Source organism: Streptopelia decaocto, assembly GCF_964273445.1.
Source record: "Streptopelia decaocto genome assembly, chromosome: 11".
Lineage (NCBI taxonomy): Eukaryota > Metazoa > Chordata > Aves > Columbiformes > Columbidae > Streptopelia > Streptopelia decaocto.
Window position 1 is genome coordinate 12,037,676 of NC_138666.1, and position 21,935 is coordinate 12,059,610.

At 51.1% G+C, this 21,935-nt stretch overlaps 1 protein-coding gene across 4 annotated transcripts in view; it reads left to right on the forward strand.

Annotated features, from left to right (window-relative positions):
- Positions 1-21,930, forward strand: part of PLEKHG4 (pleckstrin homology and RhoGEF domain containing G4) — an 89,269-nt gene extending 67,339 nt beyond the window's left edge. The window contains exons 14-24 of one of the 4 annotated variants that reach the window (XM_082063107.1): positions 10,486-11,435; positions 12,868-13,117; positions 13,853-13,942; positions 14,279-14,503; positions 15,405-15,575; positions 16,043-16,256; positions 16,944-17,060; positions 17,147-17,413; positions 18,008-18,204; positions 18,719-18,802; positions 20,056-21,930. In XM_082063107.1, the coding sequence (XP_081919233.1) occupies positions 10,486-11,435; positions 12,868-13,117; positions 13,853-13,942; positions 14,279-14,503; positions 15,405-15,575; positions 16,043-16,256; positions 16,944-17,060; positions 17,147-17,413; positions 18,008-18,204; positions 18,719-18,760 (2,523 nt within the window). In that variant the 3' untranslated portion in view covers positions 18,761-18,802; positions 20,056-21,930. Of the gene's footprint in view, positions 1-10,485; positions 11,436-12,867; positions 13,118-13,852; positions 13,943-14,278; positions 14,504-15,404; positions 15,576-16,042; positions 16,257-16,943; positions 17,061-17,146; positions 17,414-18,007; positions 18,205-18,718 lie in introns of all 4 variants that reach the window. The other 3 variants (XM_082063106.1, XM_082063109.1, XM_082063108.1) reach the window with 3 other exon arrangements.
- The last annotated feature ends 5 nt before the right edge of the window (positions 21,931-21,935 follow it).

Below are 21,935 nucleotides of genomic sequence, written 5' to 3' on the forward strand. Positions count from 1 at the left end.
GTCTGCTCGGGCTTCTGTTAAAGGTTGTGGGCAGCACAAGACGGGGGCTGCTCTCCTCCAAGGTTTGCTGTCACCCTGTGCAGTTCCTGTCTCAAGATCTGAGTGAAAAAAGCACCCAGACTCCAGGGTTTGCTGGGCTCCTGTCCTGTGAGTGACTGAGAACTGCTGGCACAGTGTTCCCAGCTCTGAAAGACAGATCTGATCTTAGATGTGACAGCAGAAATCCAGAGCATGATAAATTAGCTGAATTCTGCAGATGTCATTACCTCCCACGTCTCCCCAGAAGATTCAGAACAGTGACCTGCTGATATCTTGGTTTCTGCTGTGTTTGCTTTCTGATGATGTGCCAGATATAATGTAGCAGGTGATGGTTCTGAGGAAAAAAAAAAAAAAAATCAAGTCCCCTTCAGGCAGGAAATTATTGACGTTTCTTTTTGCTTCACCTTTGATAAGGAAAGAAGGGTTGTGAGTGGTGGTCTGTGGAAAACTGGAAAGAATTCTGGTGGCTGTGACCTAAAAGTCTGATTTTTCTGTTGCAGGCTGTTTGACCCAAGTTGAGAGAGAATTTTACTGGAAGGGCATTATGATTCACTGCTCTGGTAATGTGGTTGGAGGAGAAGTGGAGAGTAGAACTTAGCACCAAACTGGCAAAAGAGGCATTTGATGTGTCATTACCATAGTGTATTTATTATGAACACAGATGCAGGTCACTGTGCCAAAACGCTTGCCTCTTACAAGCAGTCCTGTGCAGGTCAGAATATGGCTTTTCCCCCCAGCACCTCTGAGCAAATTAGGTTTTTTACATGGCATATAATAAAGTCTCTGGGAGAGGCTTACCACACACTATTCTCTCTCTACCTCTGCCCAGAGATTGGCTTTCCTTTTCTGGGGACTGCTGAAATTCCCAAACAGCCTTCATCTGATTACTGGTGCAGGTATTGAAGATGGTGAATGTCCGAGTAGCACAACAGAGAGGAATTAGTACCATGCCTTCCTGATGCTATGAAACAGTTCTACGGGAAGCCACTGTTGTCTGGCTTTGGCATTGTCTGACAGCAGCTGTCTCATCTTTCTGTCTTCTCTTCACTTGTAAAGTCGCGCCCCTAGACAGACATCTAGTCTGATTTGCTCTCCTATTTCAGGGGTGTCCTTTTTCATGTGCAGCCTGAAGCAGCTGGAGGAACAATCCTCGAGGTTGGAAAATCAATCCTCTGGCAGGGTTCGTGCAAGGTTAATGCGTGAAATCTCTCCCTTCTCCTTCCTGCCAGGTTTTTGCTGGAGAAGTTGTCTTGCAAGGTTAATAAGCCTCTAATGTTTACTTTCCCATCAAAAGGTATTCATGTATCAGAAAGTTTCTGCTTTGCTTTGGAGTTTGAGATAACCCTCTTGCACAAACAAGAAATCCTGACCATTTAAATCTGACCTGCTACATCTTAAAGCTCCCCCCTATTTTTCTGTCTTGCAAAATTACTGATTTGGAAACTCTTCTGTTTTATGAATTCTCCGGTAACTCACTGCTATACCTACTGGTGCCCAGGCTACTTTCTCTTGTGTTTCATCAACGACTTTATTGCCAAATTGGCATCACAGCAGTGCCTGTGGTTTCCACAAGCTCCATGACAGTAGGTGAATGCTAAATGGTGATTAGCACCAGCACTTAGTGCTCCTTTCTGGTTGCACAACACGGGTGAGAGAATGGTGCATAAATTTGTCCCTCAGTGTTATAAGGCAGCAGTGAATTAATTGGCTTTTTTCATGTGCTAAATCCAAGCAGAATTTGCAATTGAAGGTGAGGCATTTTAGGTTGAGATGCCTTTGAGCACCTGCCTCAGCCCCTCAGGTTCTTCTTTAGTGCAGTATTAGGTCTGTGTGATGTGTCTGTGGCATGTGCAGGGGGCCAAAGCCTTGATCTGTCTGTCTGGGGTCCTTCTCCCTCCTGCCTCCCTCCCTCCAGGCCAAATCCTCCTCCTCGCTGGAGGGCACAGCAGGAAGATGAGACTGGGTGAGCCAACCAGTGCATAGCACCTTTTGAGAGGTAACGTAGGCTGCTCACCCCTCATCTGCCTTCCCTGATCCCAGAAGTGCCATCGTATTCTGCAGGGTAGCAAAGCTTGACATGCTGAAAACATCTGCTGTCTTCATCCTTGATCACCAGAGCACCTCTGTGTAAATATTCCTTGGTGTCCTTGGCTGTTCATGAGCATAAACTGACAGTTGTCTGAAAGTTTGGGGCTCCCCTTCTGTGGGTTGGGTGGGAACAGATCTCCTGCAGGATCATGACACTGGTCACTAGTGACAGGGAAGAAGCATTTCCTTCCAGCAGGCTTAGGGATTTCCCAGCTCGAGTTGCCGCTGAGCTGCGAGGGGAGCACATTGCACTTGAGGTATAAGATCTAATGCTGGCAGAAGTCTTTCCTCAGCTGACCCCAGCCATGTGCCTGTGTGGAAAATGTTGGGTTTGAGTGCTTTTTTTCACTCTGATGCTGGGATAGGAGCAGCACAGGGTGACAGATTTTTCTGAATGTTTGTGTGTTGGCATCCATCTGGATGCTCGGGTCCTCCTGGAGGCTGGAATTCCCTTTAGTCACGGGAGTTAAATAGATCCGTTCAAGCGGTCTGGACATGAAACTCCCCTCAGTGTACAGATGGGGCTGACGCTCACAATGGCTTCTATCTGCATATCAAAGCCATGGACATATGGACAGAGTTCTCCCGAGCACCCGCTGCCTCTGACCAGGCTCCTTTCTTTGGCTGCTTCACAGGGGCTCGCATCCTACAATTACATCTTGATGTGCTTTTAAACAGGGGAGCTGTTTCTGGCTCAGTCCGCTACCCTGAAGCGGGGAGGCCCAACAGATGCGCTGGGTGCTGGGGTTCGGTTTTCAGCTCCACACCTCCCGAGGCACAAGCACCCACAGTGCAGTACAGAGAGATCCCTGCACATCACTGAATAATTAAGTGGAGTTTTGCTCAGCTCCTCACAGGAAAGGATTTGAATTGAAGACTCCACAGAAAGCATCCACACTTCCCCATCCAGGCCCAAAAGCATACTGGAGGTTAACCAGTCCCCAGCTGGGCACAGAGAACCTCATTAAAAAGGAGCCAGTGTGGAGCAGACAAGACACCTATGACAGTCCAGTCTGTCCTCACTGGCCTGCAGTGTACTGTGACAGTGGGGCATTTGTACAGTGTAATGATATGGCTGTTGGGACAGATGGAAAACTAAAGGTGGTGCCATCTGGAGGTGCCATCGGTCTCTGAACAGAGTGATTTGTTGCTGTTGTGCAAGTTGCCAGCTCTGGTGACTCACACATGGCACTGTGGCTTGATCTTGAATCTGACTGGTAACATGAGGCTTTCAGGGCTCTCCAAAGAGGAGAGTTCTCCTCTTCACTAAAAGAAACCTGAAAATGTGCTGCCCTTTTCCTCTTCATCCTCTGTAGGCAGTGGTTGTGCATCCACAAAGACACACGCTCGCTCCTTCATGCCTTTTGCTTTCCCAGCCTACAGTGAGTTACACTCAATGTGTGTAACTTCTTTCAAGTCAATCTTTAAATGGTTTCATGACTCTGCAGTGACTGGTGGAGGCTGTAGCCAAATGAAGGACCAGCCACCAGATCCCAGTTGTTAGGAGCAGCCAGAGAGAAAGGCAGTTGCCAAAGCAGACACGGTTTGAGTTTGTAACTGGTGAAGCATCAGAAAAGAAGTAGGATAATATTCACTGAGGCAGAGAAACAGCATCTGCTCTTATTCTGGTTAGAAGGGATTGTGAGCAGAATTTCATTGACAAAAAAGCTTTGCAATGAATGCACGATGCTAATGAAAAGATGGGCAGTGCCTCACACATGAAAAGACTGGTTTTCAGCAAATGCAAATGTTAAAGATTCTGATTTTACTGGGAGCAAACTCAGCCTGGTCCTCTGGGCTCATGAGTTTTTAAAAGTAGAAGAAAACAAAAAAATGGGGGAGGCGAACATCAGTGCAGAATCTACCAAAAGGTGCAAAGTCATGAGGGACTGTAAAACAAAAAGGAAATACTGAGGCAGAACTGTCCGTTGTCAACTGTTGGGAAATCTTGTGTAGCTGCAGAGCAGTGGAAGCTGTGGGGAGGGCAAAGCTCAGAAGCTTGCTGCCCAGCTTCCTAGGGAGTCATTTTACACATACATAGACATAAATATATGCATGTGTATGTATATAAATATGTAGTGAAACTGGCAGAGGCTGCTCTGTGGTAGCTCTGAATTGTACCCAAGCAGGGGTTATTGTGGCTTGTTGTGATTCATCGGTGGAGTCAGCCTGTTCCTAATGGAGCTACCCTAGGTGTTGCCTAGCAGTTAGAGAGAAAAAAGGGCAAACACTTGTCCTGCACGCCAGCTCCAGCACAATGAGCTACATTTGCCCTTTGGGTCCTCGTGCTGTCATCAAGAGAGCAGAAATCATGTGCAATCCTATTTTATCCAATTATATTCTCCTGTAATTAGACTCCCCTGGTCTTGTCAAGCCTGACTGCCCAGAGGGGAAACAAAGGGATTTTTGAGCTCTGTTTGTGCTCACCTGGAGTGCTGCTGCAACAGGATTTCGAGGCACGTTGCTCTAATGAGTGTTCTTTGATGATGTGATGTGGCTGTGGTGTGCCGAGACCAACCCTGACCGGTGTTGCTTCCCTGACCCCTTTTTCTTCTTTCCTGTCCAGCTGCGGATATCTACCTGTTCTCCTGTCTTATGCTTAAATCCAAGGAGTTTGTAGTCTGTGCTTTTCTCATCCTTTTCCCTCTGGCAGTGTTTGTACAGCATCTGGCACTTGGTAACAGGCAAAAATGCAAATATAGGATTTAAAGTTTGCTTTCCTTTGCAGCTAGTTGTAGGCAAACTGGTGATTTCGGTGGTCTCCCCTTCCCTGGAGGGAGGAGAGGAGGCACTGTGAGCTCCACAGCAACTCAGAAATGGTTTAGCTTTTTATTTCGAGAGGGTGGGTCCTTTCCTTGGTGTTTGAAGCTGAGCCTTTACCAGCTACATCCCACATAGGACACAGTTTTGATTAGTTTGGTTTCTGCTGTTAATGAATCCCAGGCAGAACTTCAAATGCAGTTTGGAAAAGTCAAATGCTACAGGGTGGGGAAGAGAATAACAGCGAACCTCTGCCTAGAGAGGAGATACTTCTAACTTGGTGGCTTTGCTGAAATGCTTATGCTCTGAAATTACATGATTTCTTGTGTGTCCAAGCGCAGCTGCCTGTTTGCAGAGCCGCAAATCTTGCTAGAAGTGAACAGAGGCTTCGGCTTTGAGAGATGTGGAAAAAGCATCGCAATGTCTAGGAGCAATCACTGTTTTCTCCGTAGCTCTTGTGTGTCAGGTGGCAGTTTAGTTTGAATTTTGCTCGAATTTGGGGTCTGTTGGGATGTTTTCTTTCCCTGTTTTTTGCTTTTGAGCTGGCCTGTGCCCAGTCATGGTGTTCTCCCCACACTTCAGTAGTTCTTGTGTGAAGCACAGCCCCTTCCCCCTCTGCCTTGTCTCTGGTTTCCAGGGCTCCTCAATCTGGTATTTAGGCTAGCAGCATTTGCTTGTGAATAGCTGGAGCAGAGATCATGCACTGAAGCACTGGCCCTGCCTCAGTCCAGCCACAGGGGATGGTAACGTACAGCAGAGAGCTGGACCAGCCAGGAGATGGACCCCCTCTGCACAGATGGGAAGGTAGGATGAGGTCAGTTTTTAACCGATTAATTGATTTGTCAGGGGAACATGTGTAGGCCCTGAAGTCTTGCTGTCCCTCTGCCCCTTCCTTCATGGGCACTGTTAGTATCAGTAAGTGGGAAACTGAGGAGAGTACAAATCAGATGCGAGTGAGTGGTGAGCTGACCACTTTCTCCTGTAGCTGCTGGGTCTATAAGTTAGCAGAGAAACCAGATTGTCACTGTTTGCCAGCTGACAGCTCTGTGAGAGTAAAGTTTTAGCTTGGATAATTTTGATTTCAACATATTTTGATGCAAAATAGCTTTTCAACTGTGGTCCTTCTGAACTGTCAACATACAAGGCAGTCTCCAGCCACAGGTCCCTGCTAATGCTGCATGTGCAGCAGCCTGTGACAAGGGACATATTGGTGGTGTGAGCAGGGGTTGGTTCTCAAAGCAGTCTAAAGTCAAGTTGGATTTTAGAGGCAGTAAGCCCAAATGAACATCTGTAATGAGAGAAGCTCAAGGAGGAACAGGCATTTTCATGCAAGAGAGCAGCATTTACTTTGGACTTGTATTCTGGTAAGTGGCCTGTCACTATTGTGCTGTGAGTGCTGCATCTGGCATCTCGGTTCAGTGCCTGGTTCAGTCCCTGGGCTGCTGGCGGAGCAGAGCAGCTGTGGGGGTCAGTGCCTACATGGCACCACATATGACTGTTGGGATCGGTCCCTGCGATGCTTTTACTACTTCTGGCTGCACCAGTTCTGTCTCTTTTGCCGCAAGTCAACCTCATCTTGCTCTCCAAACTCACGGCTGAAGTTAAGGGCATTTAGAGTGAAGTTAGTAGTGATGAGATGAGGTCTTGTTAAATGGGGAGTTGTGCAGTTGTTTCTTGCCACAAAGACCTGTGATTAGTTATGTCTCACTAACAAACAGCAGAGTGAAGTGCAGGGACCTGCATGCAAGCTGGATCAGGGCTTGTTTGATTACCTTGGTTTCTTTTTTGCTGTCCTTGGCACTGTTCCCAGCTGTTTTGCTGCTTCCCTCTTTATGTGCTGTAGAAAGCAGGGGTGTGGGGGGCTTGCAGTCCTGGGACATCGTCACAGAAGGATGGGGCACTTGGCCTGTCTTGTTGTTGTGCTTTAGTCACTGTACCCACAGCTGTTCTAGCATCCCCGTCTGTATTGTTGCTCTTACCAGGATCAGCCTGGGCTTTTCACCACTTCTATCTCTGCTCTGCTGTGCAGCCCCTTCAGATTCAGAAGGAAACCTTCTAGCAGCAGAGTAAGTCACCCACCTAGGTGCATTTTTCTTCTGCAGAAAGTTGAAGGGCTTGTGATCTGCCTACTCCACCTACCTCTGATCATTCAGCCTTCCAGTTTTCTATGTAACAAGAAAAATACAGTTATAATCTTTGTCTCCCACAGTAAGAGATGAAGGAGAAGGTTTGGACAGGTGCAGGCCCCCCTGAAATTGCCCCTTCTAGCATATGTCTGCAGATGCATGGTGATTGTCTCCTGTCTTGGCTACCTAGAAGGTGTATGAGAGATCACTGGACCTTGAGTATGAGAGGAATGTGGTGGGTTTGTGATAGGCTTGGGCTGGGGAGGTGTGATGTGGTGGCTCAGGTGTGGATCTGGGACCCCCGCAGCACTGGCAACGTGCCCTGAGCTAGGGCCAAGTAGTTTCTGTTGGCCCATGTTTGCAGATGGCGCTTCAGAGGTGCCAAAGACAAGAGACTCCAGGAGCTTCTGTCCTCAGTGCACCATAAGCCTTGCCCATGGTGAAATGAGCAGGGAACAACACAGGGTGAAGGGCTTGAGGGTTGCACTGTGCTTTGGTGAAGTCTCTGGCTCTTCCTTACGGCACAGCAGGTCCCAGAGAGCCCCTGCCTCCCCCCGCAGCTCTGCAGGACCAACCTGTTGCTGACACAGCTGCTGGTTAGGTCAGCCCTGTGAACACAGGAAGCACGTTTGTCTTTAATCCCATAATTGAAAGTTTCAGTAATGACTTGTCTGTAAAGATGAAAAGCTGAGGTGCAGGCTCCTTCCTGCCTGGTTCCAGACATGGTTGGGAAGACTCTGCTTCCCTGCACACAGGTGCCTCCTCTTACATACAAGCTGCCCTTGCAGCTTTGCAGAGAAGCTGTAGGGCTGCCTGCTCCTCAAATGCCCCATGGCTGGAGGGCAGTATCCTGGCTTGGCTGAGCCTGGTGTACAGCCTAACTAGGACAGAGATGACAGCAATACCTCTGCCTGTACAAGGATGTTCTCTCCTGGGTGCCGGGACATGCTTGGTCCCAGGCTGCCATTTTGTGTGCTGAAAGGGCAAGCTGAAGCGGATGGTGTGACTGAAGAAAGCCTTGGTGGTCGCTTAGCATGTTACCAAGCAAGCTGCGGGGTGTGGAGGGCTGCTGCTATTGTGCAGGGAACAAAGCTGAGCTATTCACTGGCCTGCGACAGGCACTGGGGATGGAAGAAGTGCCAGTGAGATTTAGAGTCATTTCTGCGCAGCCCTGGGAGTCCTTGCCAAGAACAGACAGATACCATATGAAGATGAGAGGTGGCAGGGCTGCCTCCCTGTGTTGTTTGCAGCTCTGATTCCTCCTCTCTGTGGCCCCATGCGGATCTACGAAGTTTCCTAGAAATAAGAGAAGCTTCTTTTTCTCTCTTTTTCCTCTGTGCATGGAAGTGAGGTCCCCAGCCTCAGAAAAGGCCTTCACAGAGCAGCTCCCTTCCCAACTGGCTGCTGTAAAGGCCAGGCAGGCCTCCTGGCTGTGCCTCTCCTGCACCTTGCTCTCAGCACCCTCCTTCAGAGCCCCATGAGCTTTTTGAGCCCAGCTTTTCCCATCAGTGAGCAAAAGGCAGGTCACATGTAGCCCTTGGTCAGGATCCCCCACTGACCTCCGCAGCCAGAATGGTGAGATGCACCCTTAGCCCATACTGGCAGCCAGGTCTTGCTCAGGGCAAACCTGGAAGGGGCTGGTGTTTGGTTTGCGTACAGCTGGAGGGAGCAGCTCAAAAACCCCAGCAAAACAGGCCATCTGTCACTGCCGTGCAGATCTGCCAGGCTCTGCTGCAGTCAGCATTTCACCTCGTCTTGATGTTCTTCTTTCTCCAGGGATTAAAAGACCCTCCACATCACAGATAAATGCAGATTCTCACCAGGGTCTGGCATGTCCTCTGCTTCTGCACACCCCTGTGGCCCCCAGCAGTGGGCAAGTCTAAGCGTAAGGCCTGGATCAAGGGAGAGGCAGGTCAGGGGCCTGTAGCTGCACTAGGCAGGGTGATGGGAGAGGGGGCTGCTACTGTTCTGATTGTCCTGTGCTGTGGCTGCATGGGGCTGTTTGAGAAGCGTTTTCCCCGAGCAGCTGCTGGTGTTGCTGAAGCAGCTCCTTGCTCCGCATGAGTAATGGGGCTGACTGCACGTGTGCTGTGCAGCTGCAGCTCAAAAGAGCGATGGTGGATGGCTGTATGATCTGTCCCTGGAGTGACTCTGCTCAGTCTGCAGGCTACCCCTCGTGTGCTGGCATGGAGCCCTTGCTTGGCTCTCATCGCCATCCCCATCCTGGGGTAGGCATCTCCAGCTCTGCCTACCTCTGTCACCAACAGAGAAGAGCCTGGCACCTGGTCTGTTGGACCACTGCATCCCTGATGGGGATGCAGTGTCTCCTCTGTGTCTGCATAGAGCTTGAGTGGATTTCCCTGGTGTCTGGGGCTGTGTTTTGCATAAAGATAAGTGCTTTGAGCTCTCTGAGTGAAGGCTGTCACAGTAAGGCTGTTCAGCAGGTGGAAAATGGTTTAAGGTCACTTTGTTCCTGGCACTAAGCATGAGTGTTGCTTCTCTGCAGAAACATAGCAGGTATGCAGAGCTGACAGGTCAAGTGCTAGAAATTATCTGGCTCACTTCAAGGGCAGCCTGTGGTGTATCCGCACATCCCCTGCTCTTGGGCAGTTGGTGGAAGGTGCCAGGCAAGCCTGTCCTGGATGTTTTCCCTGCCTTGTGCATCTGATTTTAACAAATAACTGTGTGTTCACTTAGGGGCGGTAAAGTTCCTTGACCAGGCCTATGGCAGCTAGTCACATCTTATCCACTCTATAGTTAAACTTTGTCATTGTCCCTGCTTTATAGAGAAAGCAGTGGCTTATAACCCTGAAAAATTTGCCTTTCCTCTGCTTTTTTTGATGACAGACAGGGCTGAGTGCAAGGTGCTTCATTAGCCCCTTTCCTGCTGTCACAGCAGTGTCCTTTTACCTTACATCTGTCACATTGGACCACATTTTGTCCTGCTCCTCCTGTTCAATCCACAGAGCCCAGCTCTGATCGAGCTCCCAGCCTCTGCCTGCCATCAGCTCTGGGGAAACAGCATGGGGAGTAGCAATCCCATTCCCTGCAGCTTACTGATGCTACCTAGACCTTGTTCTGCATGGTAGTGGTGAGAATGGCTGGGGAAGGAGTTCCAGGTCTTAAACAAAGATGTGAATTCCTGAAGTCTTGGCAAAAGCTTCCTCTGGGCCCCCCTGCCTAGAGAGGAGAAACGTGCCCAGCAGTGGGGGTGCCCAGCATCCTGGGGATGTGGTGGGGCAGTGGGGCTGTGGCAGAGCAGCCAGCACAGCTGAAGGCCTCTGCATAAGGAGCTGTTTGTTTTGCTGAATTGTTAAGCCCCATTGACAATAGCAGCCCCCCCTCCTCTCACATTCGAGGAACTGTGGTGGCCACACACTGATCCTTTTTCTTGTCTTTAGGCACCAAATTAGGGTTATTCTTCCCCAAATCCCTCTGACTGGCTGCTGCCTTTTGTTCTTGCTCTCTGCAGGCGTACGAGTGGGCCTTGGAAGGGATGCGACACCTTGCCTGCATCAGCATGGAGGACTGCAGCTCCGCCGAACACTGTGCTGGTGTGATCAAGTGCCTGGAGAGTTACAAGGGGCAGCACCCAGACATCAGCGATGCCCGGTTTCAGGAGATGAAAGAGCTGGCCTGTGAGCTGAAGAGTGACAAGGGACTCAAGCAGTGGAAATTTGCATGGTCCAAATGCCAGGAGACGAAGCTGGTTTTTGAAAAGAAACTTGAAGCAGCCTTGCGAACGAGGAGGTCTCTGCTGTCAGACCACAAAGCAGCTGCAGGAGAGCAGCCCCGGGCCGGTGGCGAGGCTGGCAGTCTGTCCCACCGCAGGCACTCCGAGGGGGCCGCCTCTGGGTCCCACTGGGACAGGACTTGCAGCACATCCCACTGCTACAACAGGCCTAACTGCTTTCCAGGGTGGACTAAGGAGAAATCTCTTTCACCCTCCCTGAGCTGTGCTGGTGATGTCAGTGCTGGGGAAGAATTTGCCTGCCAAGCTGCTCTCAGCCCTGGTCCTCACTCGAGCAGAGTTTCTTTTGCCAGTGGGGCCTCCAAGTCTCCAAAGCTGCCAGAAGAAAAGCCAAACCTGGAGAGCATATTGGAAACCTTGGAGGTGAAGCCATCCTGCACCTCCACTCCAGCCTCTGGGAAGCCACCTCCCAGGAGGATGCTCCGCAAGGCCCAAAGCTTTGATCTCCCCTGCGGTGAGAGCCTGTGGTCAGGCTGCCAGAGGACGCTGAGCGAGCCGGCCAGGTACGGCAACACTGGTGTCTTTATTAAGGGGCTGGAGGTGAGCAGCACGGAGCTGGTGGACAGGACTTTTGCGCTGCGGCAGCAAGCTGCTCACAGCTGGGCTGCGGACTGTCTGCTGGAGGGACAGAGGGGCTGCCTCTCTGCGTCAGATGCCAAGAGCTGGGGCAGGTAAGTGACTGTGACACTCAGTGCTCTGGTGCTCAGGGTAGTAGCAAAGATGTGAAGAGCTCTGCAGTGACAGATACTTTGGTGATGGATACAGGGCAGATAGATGGAGATGTAGCTCCAGCTTCCCTCCCAGCATGATTCCTTCATAACAGGGGAAAGAGCAGTTCGCAGGCAGGAGAGGGAGTCTCTGAACATTGCTGGCATTTTGGGATGAGAGTTTGCAGAAATGTAGCACTTGGGAACCTAGCAAGGCAGTATAGGTGCAGTGGGAGAGCTAAGTGTAATGCATCACACCCCTGCTTTTGTGGGGGCTGTACTCGGGCATTTCCAGTACCCTGTAACAGCCTCTTCATGGATAAAAAGGTTTGTATTTGCCCCTTGGGGTTGAGATCTCTGTGTGGCCAACAGCTGACTTCTGTTCTCCTCTTTTTCTTCTCTGTCCTTGAAGATCTCAACTTGACTTTGTTGTAGTACTGAAATGTGCTTGGGATATGGAGATCCCAGGGGTGTGAGCTGTTTTTGAAAGGGAGTCACCAGGCAGGTCCTTCAGCTGCTCTCTCTTTTGGAAAACACTTAAAAAAAAAAAGAAAAATGGTGGCAGAGATGAGAAACAAGTGCTGGCTGCAGGAGGACCACAGAGCGCCCCCACTCTAGCAGATAAGAGGCTGACTGCTTTGATTCTCAAGGGAGTGAGGCAGCAGCCCTTCTGTCTGTGGGCACTGGGGTGATCCTGTTGTTCTGTCCTCTGAGCAGTCAGAGGAGTTGACTTGGGAGAAAACTGAGAGCAGGGAAGGTAATCACATGTCTCAAGTAGTTGTGTTTGGTGCTATACTGCCTCGCAGTGGAAACCTTGAGCACCCAGGCACGATCCTTTCAGAGATGTGCAGAGCAGCCTGTGCTGGGAACTGCTGTTTGCTGATGAAGTGGTATGAAATTTGTTTCCCACTCGCATGTTTACTGGGACAGGCCCAACAGCACCTGGGTCTGGAGTTTGTGTTCTCCAAGAGTTAATATTTCCTCCCACAGCATCCAGTCATCAGGCTGACTCCTCCTCACAGAAGTTATCGTGACTTTTGTTGCCTTAGGAGTGCAGCCTGTTGTGTCCAGAGCAAGGGCTGCGTGGTGGGCTCAGGGTTGTGTGTCCTGCTGAAGTTGAGTCAGGACCCACAACCAGCCTGGGGCTCACCCTTCCTGAACAGAAAAGCCAACTAAGTTCCTTGGATCAGCTGCGAGCTTTGTTAGTGCTCAGGGTCAGAGCCATCACCAGCAGTTCTGAATTTGAGCTTGGATGGTGCTAAGGGATCATCTCATCTCTGTGCTGGGTCTTAGGTAGAGCTTCTCTAGGGATAGTCCAGTGCTTTGCAGGCACTCGTAGACTGCTGCAGCCCCATGCAGTCCAGGTCCCTTCAAGGCTGAGTGTTTCTTATTGCAGCAAGCTGCGGCACATCATTGATGAGATGGTAACCACGGAGCGGGAATATGTGAGGTCGCTTTGCTACATCATCGATAGCTACTTCCCTGAGATGGAGCGCCTCGACCTCCCCCAGGACCTGCGTGGGAAGCGCAGTGTCATTTTTGGGAACCTGGAGAAACTCTATGACTTCCACAGCCAGTACTTCTTGCGAGAGCTCGAGAGCTGCTGCAACCACCCGCTGCGGGTCAGCCACTGCTTCCTGCGACACGTAAGACATCAGCACCTTCCTCCTGGGGTCGGGCTCCTCTGGACAGGTGTGTGGCTCCTGTGCCCAGCAGTGCCTATATATTTGGCTGCTCATCCACATGTTAGTGGGCTGTGACTCTTTGGGAGTGGGAGGATTACCCTGTGCTGGGCTGGTTTGTCCCCTGCCACCTCAAATGCTAGCTTGGGCTGGGATGGCTCTGTGAGATTGAGCCCAGGCAGCAGTAGGTGTTCTTTGGCTTTGCTGTTGCTCTTTGCTACCAAGAGACGCTGCCGGGGCAGCAAAATGTCTGTTCCTTAAAACCCATCTGCTTCTGCAAGGACATCCCTTACCCTGTCTTCTGTCTGTGATGTCAGTGTGGAATGACTTCAGTGAGCGGGGAGATACAGACCCGCAGCTCTTGTTGAAAAGAGCTGCTAGGGAGAGGCACAGGGTACCAGTCTTAAGCTCAGCTACCCCATGTGTGTTTGCTGCTACCAGGTGAATGGTATCTGTTGGGGTATGTAAGGGGCAAGGGGCTAACAGGACAACGGATTAAAAAGTCTGAGCTACTGTAGGAGTAGGAAGACAGGAACATTCCCTGACTTTTGATGAACTTGAAGCAAAGTCACTCCTGATATTATAGGAGGCTCTGGTGCAGCCTGGGAGAGGCAGAAGTACTGGAGTAACCAACCCAAGGGCAGGGCTGTCACTGTGTCATGGGTGGGCACTGCTCTCACACAGGGTTCTCTTTCGCAGAAAGACCAGTTCGGGATGTATGCGTTGTATAGCAAGAACAAGCCAAAGTCAGACTCGCTGCTGGCCAGCCATGGGAATACCTTCTTCAAGGTAAATTCCACTGCCTGCATCATGATTGCTCTTGGTGTTGAGGCTATTGATGCGTTTAAACAAACTGAGCTTTCCTGCTGCAGGCATGCTCAGCACCACATCTGCTTTCCCATCACAGCTCTCTGCCCAAGTGTACGTGGGGAGACACAGGCAGAGATGCGGTGAGCACTTTGGGAAGGATCCCAGTGCACAGCAGCATTGATCCTATGGCCTTGCATTTCCCTGCAGAACAAAGAGAGTCCCCCAGTCATGAAAGCCGTGGGTGTCAGTGCCTGCCTTGGGGCACAGGGTGCTCCATGGGAAGCTGCTGCCTTCACTCTCTGCTGCCTTTCTCAGTTCAAGCAGGTACAGCTTGGGGATAAGATGGACCTGGCCTCCTACCTGCTGAAACCCATCCAGCGGATGAGCAAATACGCCCTGCTCCTGAAGGATCTGATCAAGGAGTGCAGTGAGGCACAAGAGCAGGAGCTGGGCTACCTCCGTGCGGCTGAGGAGATGGTGAAGTTTCAGCTCCGGCATGGAAACGATTTGCTGGCCATGGATGCCATCCGCGACTGTGACGTACGTTCAGTGTCCTCCCCTGCCCAGAAAGTCAGAGCAACACTTCTCCCCTTTCTCTAGACCTGGGGTCTAGATCATATGGTGAGCCTCCCCTCAAATTCCCAGAGTGGTCAGGGTGCCAGTCTGCTGAGACAGCATAGCAGGACTACTGAGGCACAGAGCAAGGTCTTCCTGATCTGCTAGGAATTAAAGCCTGGATGCTGTCACTTCAGCTGGCTGAGCCACTTGTCATAAACACACTCCCAGGTGCTTCCTGGTGACATGAGCCAGCCTGGCAGCCCTTGCAGATGGTGTCATGCAGGCTGCCTTGGACCCTTCCCCCTCTGTCAGACTGGTGATAAGAGAGTCAGGCAGACTGCAGGAAGGAATTCAAACTGATGCTGCTGCCAAGGGTAGGCCAAAATCAGCTAGGTGGAACTTGAAGGAGAGTCAGGGAAAGTGCAGCACTGGAGGAGGAAAAAACCCAGGATTCAGGGTGGAAGAAGATGGGTCTGGGATAGGAAGAAATGAGGGACTGGTCCAGATGTGCTCCTGGCAGTTTAATGAGACTCCTTTCCTCTTCAGCTCTCTTCTTCCCTGTTATGATAAAGCTCTGGCTGCTGCCTCCAGGTGCCATCCCAGAGGTTTGTCACAGATCTGTACAGCATGACATGAGAGGGTCATCCGTGGGCTATGCCTAGGAGAAAGGTGCGGCTCTCCCTTGAGCTCTGAGGCGGTTATTTCAGCCTGATGTGTCCTCTAGCAATGCCATGTAACCCTTCCTCTTCCAGAGCCCTCACAGGATGACAGGGAGTTGCCACTTCCTTGCCTGCGTCACAGCCATATGGGACCATGCTCACTAAGTCTGGGGCTGCCCAGACCTGATCTTGCTGGCTCTTACCAGGATGTTCCCTGTGTCCAGGTGAACCTGAAGGAGCAGGGGCAGCTGGTGCGGCAGGATGAGTTCACCATCTGGCTGGGCCGTAAGAAGTGCCAGCGACACGTCTTCCTCTTTGAGGACCTGATCCTGTTTAGCAAGCCCAAGAGGATTGAGGGTGGCTTTGACGTGTATATCTACAAGCGCTCCTTCAAGGTAAGGACAGTCCTGCAACTCCTTTTGTACAGGAGGTGTCCATGGCTGGTTTTCCTGTGGGCATATGGCTCTGAAATGGGGAGCAGGAGCATCTTCAGCCAAAGAGCTGCTCCCACCACTGCTAAGCCTTCTCCAAGCCATGCAGTGAAGCCAGAAGGGAATACTTCACACATGAATGCCTGGGCCCCCTCTGTGCTGTGAGATGTGGGACCAAGGCCTTCTGAGGGACAGGGAGCATGAGGGAAAGGCGGGGGATGTGTAGCAGGGAGGTGGTGCTGGCTTGGGATGAAGCACTGGGAATTACCTGGGCTGTCTTTGCTCAGCTGTGTCCAGATGATACCTGCTTCTATCTGGACTCTCAGGCTCCTTCCCTGGATCTGCCAAGCTGGGGGTGCACAAGGTGCAGGCAGAGTTTACCCTTTCTGCTCCTGGTTGAGCCCCAGTTGATGCTTCACTCTTTCTGGCAGACTGCAGACATCGGTCTGACGGAGAACTCCGGAGACAGCGGCCTGCGCTTTGAGATCTGGTTCCGAAGGCGGAAGTCCAGTGACACCTACATCCTCCAGGCCAGCTCAGCTGAGACTAAGCAGGCCTGGACAAGTGACATTGCCAAGATCCTGTGGCAGCAGGCAGCCCGCAATAAAGGTGTGATTCCTTCTCTGGGCGTCTGTGCCGCAAAAGGTGCGGGAGCCCTGTTCAGCTCATGCTGTCCTGAGTAGGTTTGGAGCCTGTTAGTGGGCAGCTCTGCACAGCGAGCAGCTCTGTGCCAGCATGCGGTCTGAGGAGCATGGGCTGGGCTTGGCTGGGCATGTCCCTTCCCTGCCCCTCATCCCCAGGGAGCTTGATCAGGCCAAGCTCTCGGTGACTGTAAACACCCAGCTGGACTTCATGAGAGAAACGGGAAATACTAGCACAGGGTTCCTGGCGCTGTGAGTGTGAGCTGCTCTCCCCAAAGGCTCACTGCTCTCCCCAAAGGCTCACTGCTCTCCCCAAAGGCTCACTGCTCTCCCCAAAGGCTCACTGCTCTCCCCAAAGGCTCACTGCTCTCCCCAAAGGCTCACTGCTCTCCTTTTGCTCCCAGCCACTTCTGGAGTGGCAGCTGTCTGGCCAAGTCCTTCCTCTCCACCCCAGGCTTCCTGCTTGGCAGGGCTCTCCTAGGTGGCATGGCACTGAGCTGCTTGGCCAGCGCAGGGCATGATTGCTTGTCTGTGGAGACTCATCGGGACTGGGGAGCAAGCGGAGAACAGATCTAATCTCAGGAGTTCAGAAGCAGCCTTGCCCAGAAGTGCTCTGGCCTGGGGTTGCTTACAACCCGTGGGGTGGGTTGGATCAACCTCATGATGTGGCTGTGGGTCTTTTCCCCTCCAGAAATCCGTATGCAGGAGATGGTCTCCATGGGTGTAGGCAACAAGCCATTCCTGGATATCAAACCCAGCGAGGCAGCCATCAATGACCGCGCTATCGATTACATCATGAAAGGCAGAGGTGAGTGCCAGCTGTGCCTGACCCCTTGCCCCAAGTGAGCTAGGCAGGAATGGCACTCAAGGCCTTTTTGGTATGTTTTCTGACAGGCGCCAGGACCAGAGCATCAATTGCGGTGTCTCTGTTTGACCATTCCAACCCATACAAGAGGACACAGGTGCAGCTCTCCGCTGGCAGCACCCCCACTGCGTACAGCCCTTCCTCCTCCTCCTCCCTGCTGGGGCCCCTCAACCTCCACATGTACCTGGACCAGGCTCTGCTGCCAGGTGTCCTGGCCCCCCGCCGCCCCTTTGACATTGGCACCTGTATCGAGGAAGATGAGCTGGAGCACGAGACGAGCAGCCAGCCGTCACTGAGTACGTACGAGCCTGCTGCTCTGCAGTGCGCCCTGGGATGTGCGGGTTTGTCCCCTACGCCTTGCTCTGCGCTGTGCGGTCAGACCAGGCTCCCTGGGGTCATGGCAGTCTCTGTCTTGTACCCAGACTGGCGCAAGGAGGCCACTGCCCTTCATGCCAGCTCTGTCTTGGTGGTCATGGGGAGTTTGCTCGGACACAGGGGTTAGTGAAGTGCCCACAGATCTGCAGCGATCCCTGTGGCAGGCTGGGTGCCATGTGCTGAGGCTACTGTGGCCTTGGAGGCCAATGCTTGTGTCTCTGCCTCTCTGGTATGAGGCACACTGTCCCTTGCTGACACCAGCTTGGTCCAGTGACTCATTGGCTTCCCCATATGAACTTCCCTGGCCAGTCTATACCAACCTCCAGCAAAATTTGTGACACTTTCTTGGGTTATTTTGTTTGCCTATAGCTTTAAAGGAGCCCAGACAGGAGTGTGGCCTATCTGTGGGCTTGTGTGGCCAGTGCCTTTGCAGACAGATACATTATCAAGTATCAAGTACAGGTCATGTAGGCCAAATTCATGGTCATCAGAGTGGCCTTCCTCTCTTCCCCCAGCAACAGAGAGCTCAGAATCATCACACTGCATGTCAGGCAGTGGCTCCAGTGGCTCCGACAGCGGCTGTGTCTCCAGCATCCCACAAGAAAGCTTCTGTGAAGACGTGGGCTCACCCCCCTACATGCCCCTAGGCTCACAACACAGCTCCGCCATGGAAGAGAAACCCAGGTTCACCAACAGCCAGTACATTTCTGCAGTAAGTGCCAGCAGCCAACATACACTCTTCACTTTGCCTGTTCCTGCAACTGCCTCCCTGGTTCAAACCGCTGTCTCTCATGGCGGGACTGAAGACGCTGCTTTTGGGCTGGGAGTCCCTGTGGGGAAGTGACCTCTCTCTGGGGCAGGCGAAAGCCCCTCTGTCACAAGAGTCTCCCCTGTTGTGGCCAAGGTCCCTGAGGAGATGCACTGGAAAGGACCTGCAGTGCTGGAGGCTACACCAGGAGGGGTTGCTGCGCACATGAGCTGTAAGGCTGTCATGGGTTGGGGATGGCTGGAGCTCTGCTGCGGATGCTGCTAAGCTCCTTTCCTGGGAAATTTGGGCCTTTTTTGGGGAGTAGTGAGATGCAGGAGCGGGAGCCAGTCACTCTGAGATGTCAGTGTGTCTCCTCATATGTTCCTTAGAGTTCTCAGCTGCTTGCATTCTCGCTAGATCGTGTCCTGATGCTGTTGTCCTCTAACCCTGTACTAATGCTGGCTTCTCTCCTCTGCAGAAAGCAGGCCAGGTCACCATAAGTTCCTCGACAATAGTGTGAGCCCCTCTGCACACGTATACCGCCTAAGGAAGCGGAGTTGTTGTAAGTAGCCCCTGAAGGGGATTTTCCAGCAGCTCTGAGTGCTGGTCAGGTTTGTCAGTAGCTCTGAGTCAGGAGAACTTCACCCTCTGCTGCTTGATGAGAAGTGTTCCACACACATTCCTGACCCATCTCTGAGACTCTGCTTCATCTGGTTAGAGAAGACCCCCTCCCACAGAGATGGCTTCTGTAGAGACGTCACCTTAAACGGCCAGTCTGATGCCTCCCTGGCCTGAAGGAGCAGAAGCCAAACAAGCAAAATCACTTTCAGGTTGTAGAGACTTGAGCACCATCTAGTCATGAGCTTTCAGATGAGCTGCTTTCCTCTGAACGCCGCCCAGCTGTCTAACTACTAATCTGTTTCTTGTGGCTGTTTGCTGAAATCTGACTCTTTGTTAGTCCCTCTGAACTGCTGTCGTGAATCTGTGGTATTCTCCCCAAGCTGGATTTGTCCCACAGTTTCTTTTGAACCTGATGTGCAGGAAACTACACATCACCAGGCAGAGGAACCTGCTTAGGTTATAGTCAGGATGTCCTGAGGGAGCTGCCAGTATGTACAGCTTCTCCTGTTCGTACAGATTTCTGGAGGATGTCTTGTCTGTGAGGAAGTTGCTGTTGATCTGAGGAGGGATGAGCCCTGGCAAGTCTTGCAGCCAGGCAGGGCTTCCTGCATGTGGGTGACAGCCCTTGGAAAGTCATGTCGTGACCCACTCAAACTAGCCTGCATCTGGCTCAGCTTTTTCCTCTCTGTCCTTAGGACGGAGCTGCCCTTTTGGCAGGGAGCAGAGGGTATGAATGTGGCAGGATTAGGGCAAACAGTCAAGGCACAAGGAGGTAGGTGCCTTGTAGGTTTGGTACTGTGGGGGTGTTACAAGCACACAGGCCTCTGGCTTGTGATCTGCAGGTACTGGAGTTCATAACCAGCTAAACAGAATCAGCCAAGGTTAAAATTTGGGCTCTGGAGCCCTTCTGGGGTGAGACACAGACAAGACCTTTGAAGTGGCCGTGGAAGTGGTGGGGTGGGGCAGCAGCACATAGCCTTGGGATGAGTCCTGAGGTGCAGAGGCTCTGCAGGTGCCTCTGCCTGAGGCTCTTAGCATAAAATGTTTTTTCCCCACCAAAACACAGCTCTGACAAACAGTGGTTTTCAAGCGTTTTGCAAAAATCACTGCTGGCCAGGACAGAGGGACCTGTGGGATCCTGCCCTGTCACGGGGGTCCAGCTGGTCTAACCCATTGCACGGTGCTGTGTTCCAGGTTTGATTGCCATTTCAAACTCTCTGAAGATCCCAGGCCTCTGACCAGCGGAGACAGTCTTCACCCATGAAGATTCTTTTTTTTTTTAAGACACATAATTAGGCTCTTTCAAACAGCCCAAACCTGACCTCTGGCTGGGGCAAGTCCCAAGAAGGTTTCTGTCAACTACATGTAATAGCTGTGGTGTTGGATGGGACCCTGGGCATTCAAAACTTGTTAGCCCTATATTTATGAGTAATAAGTAACATAGCAGTTTGGAAAAAAAAAAAAAAGTATTATTTTTAAAGCTATGAGCTGTACAGATTTTTGTTACAAGTGACTCTGTTACTGTTTGTTCTGTAAGCTGCACATTTTATAAAGTTTTTGGAAGGGCATGAAGAGAAACTGAGGTATTTAAGAAAAGTAGTGTAACTTTGTTTCAGGGTTATATTGACCTGGAGCTTAAGATTTAATGTCCTTCCTTATGTTCTAAATATGTCTATCATAGCAATAATTTATTTTCTTGGCTTAACACTTCTGTTTTAATAAAAGCAATTTCATTGTTAGAATGACTTGTTTCCTCAGATGATTCTTGCAGTGCCTCAGTGCTGAGCTTATCTCTGTCTTAACTACCTGCCAGCTCTTTGTCTCGCTGTGCCATCTCTGCACTAACCAACTGCAGCTGACCCTCACACCTGAGCATGTTCCTCGGGAGAGGAGGAAGATTCCCAGGTGGAGACTTCCCCGATGCCGGTGGGAAGGCCGGGGCAGGGCGGGGGCTCCAGAGCAGCCACAGAGATGTCACACAGGAGCACAAATCACCTGTCTCTAATTTTAAGCCTGGCAGGCCATGCGGCTGCTGGCCCTGCAGCAAGTCCCTCTGTCTCTCTGTCGGGCTGGGTTTCAGTCACCCAGGACACAAGTGGCAGTGTTCAAACTGCAGCGTGCGGTGTCCTGGTGTTTTCGGGGCCGGGGACTGGTTGCTTGCCTCGCCTCTGACTCGGCCCCTCTGGGTTTTGGCTCGTTTGAGGGGCTTTGGATGGTGGTAGCATTTGAGACCTACAGGTTTTAAGTATAAAAGGTTGATTATAATGCTGAACCTTAAATGCATCTCATCTGGAGTGTTCCAATGTTGCCTATTCATGAGTAACATCAAAGCTCACTGCGTGGCTGTGACACCCTCTCTGTGCTCTTAGCGGTAATGAAAATTAGCATTTTTGGAAACACTAGTTACTTGCTGCCGAGCTCCTGTTTACTCGTGGTTGATGGAGTGCTGTCAGTCAGGCTCCGCCAGCTGGTGTCACATTTACCCTGCAGAAGATGGAGCAGGAATGTGTTAATCTGTGCTTTTCTGCCCGTAGCTGTGGGGTGAGGGAGCTGCCTGGTCCTCGCCAGTGCTGCGCTGCACGAGGTGTTAAACCTCGCGACCAGCTGAGTTACCCTCAGTGTAAAGACCATGTTCCTTCACGCTTGGAATTCCTGTACTGTACAGAAAACACTTGTTTATTTTTAAGAAGCTGGATGTTTTTTTTTTTTTAAACCTTGTGGGGTTTTTTTTTGGTTTTTGGGGTTTATTTTTTTTTAGACAAAGAGAACAGAGTTTGACACATTTGTACAAAATTGTGTGGGAAACAGTTGCACAGGGAACTCTTTAAAAGTTACTGTTTTAAAATAATTGCTGAGTTAATGCAAGATTTTTGGGTTGTTAAGACAGCAATAGCTTGTGGCACAAGAGGGAGAGACTTTACTAATGCAACAAAAGGAACATGAACCTTCCTGAATTTCTCAGTTTCAAAGGTTTCTGCATTGCTGGAAAAACCTTTAGTAATGTTTACCTGACTGTTTTTTTCAGGGTTTGATTGATTTGTCTAATAAAGGTTATTTTCTTTATATGAATATTG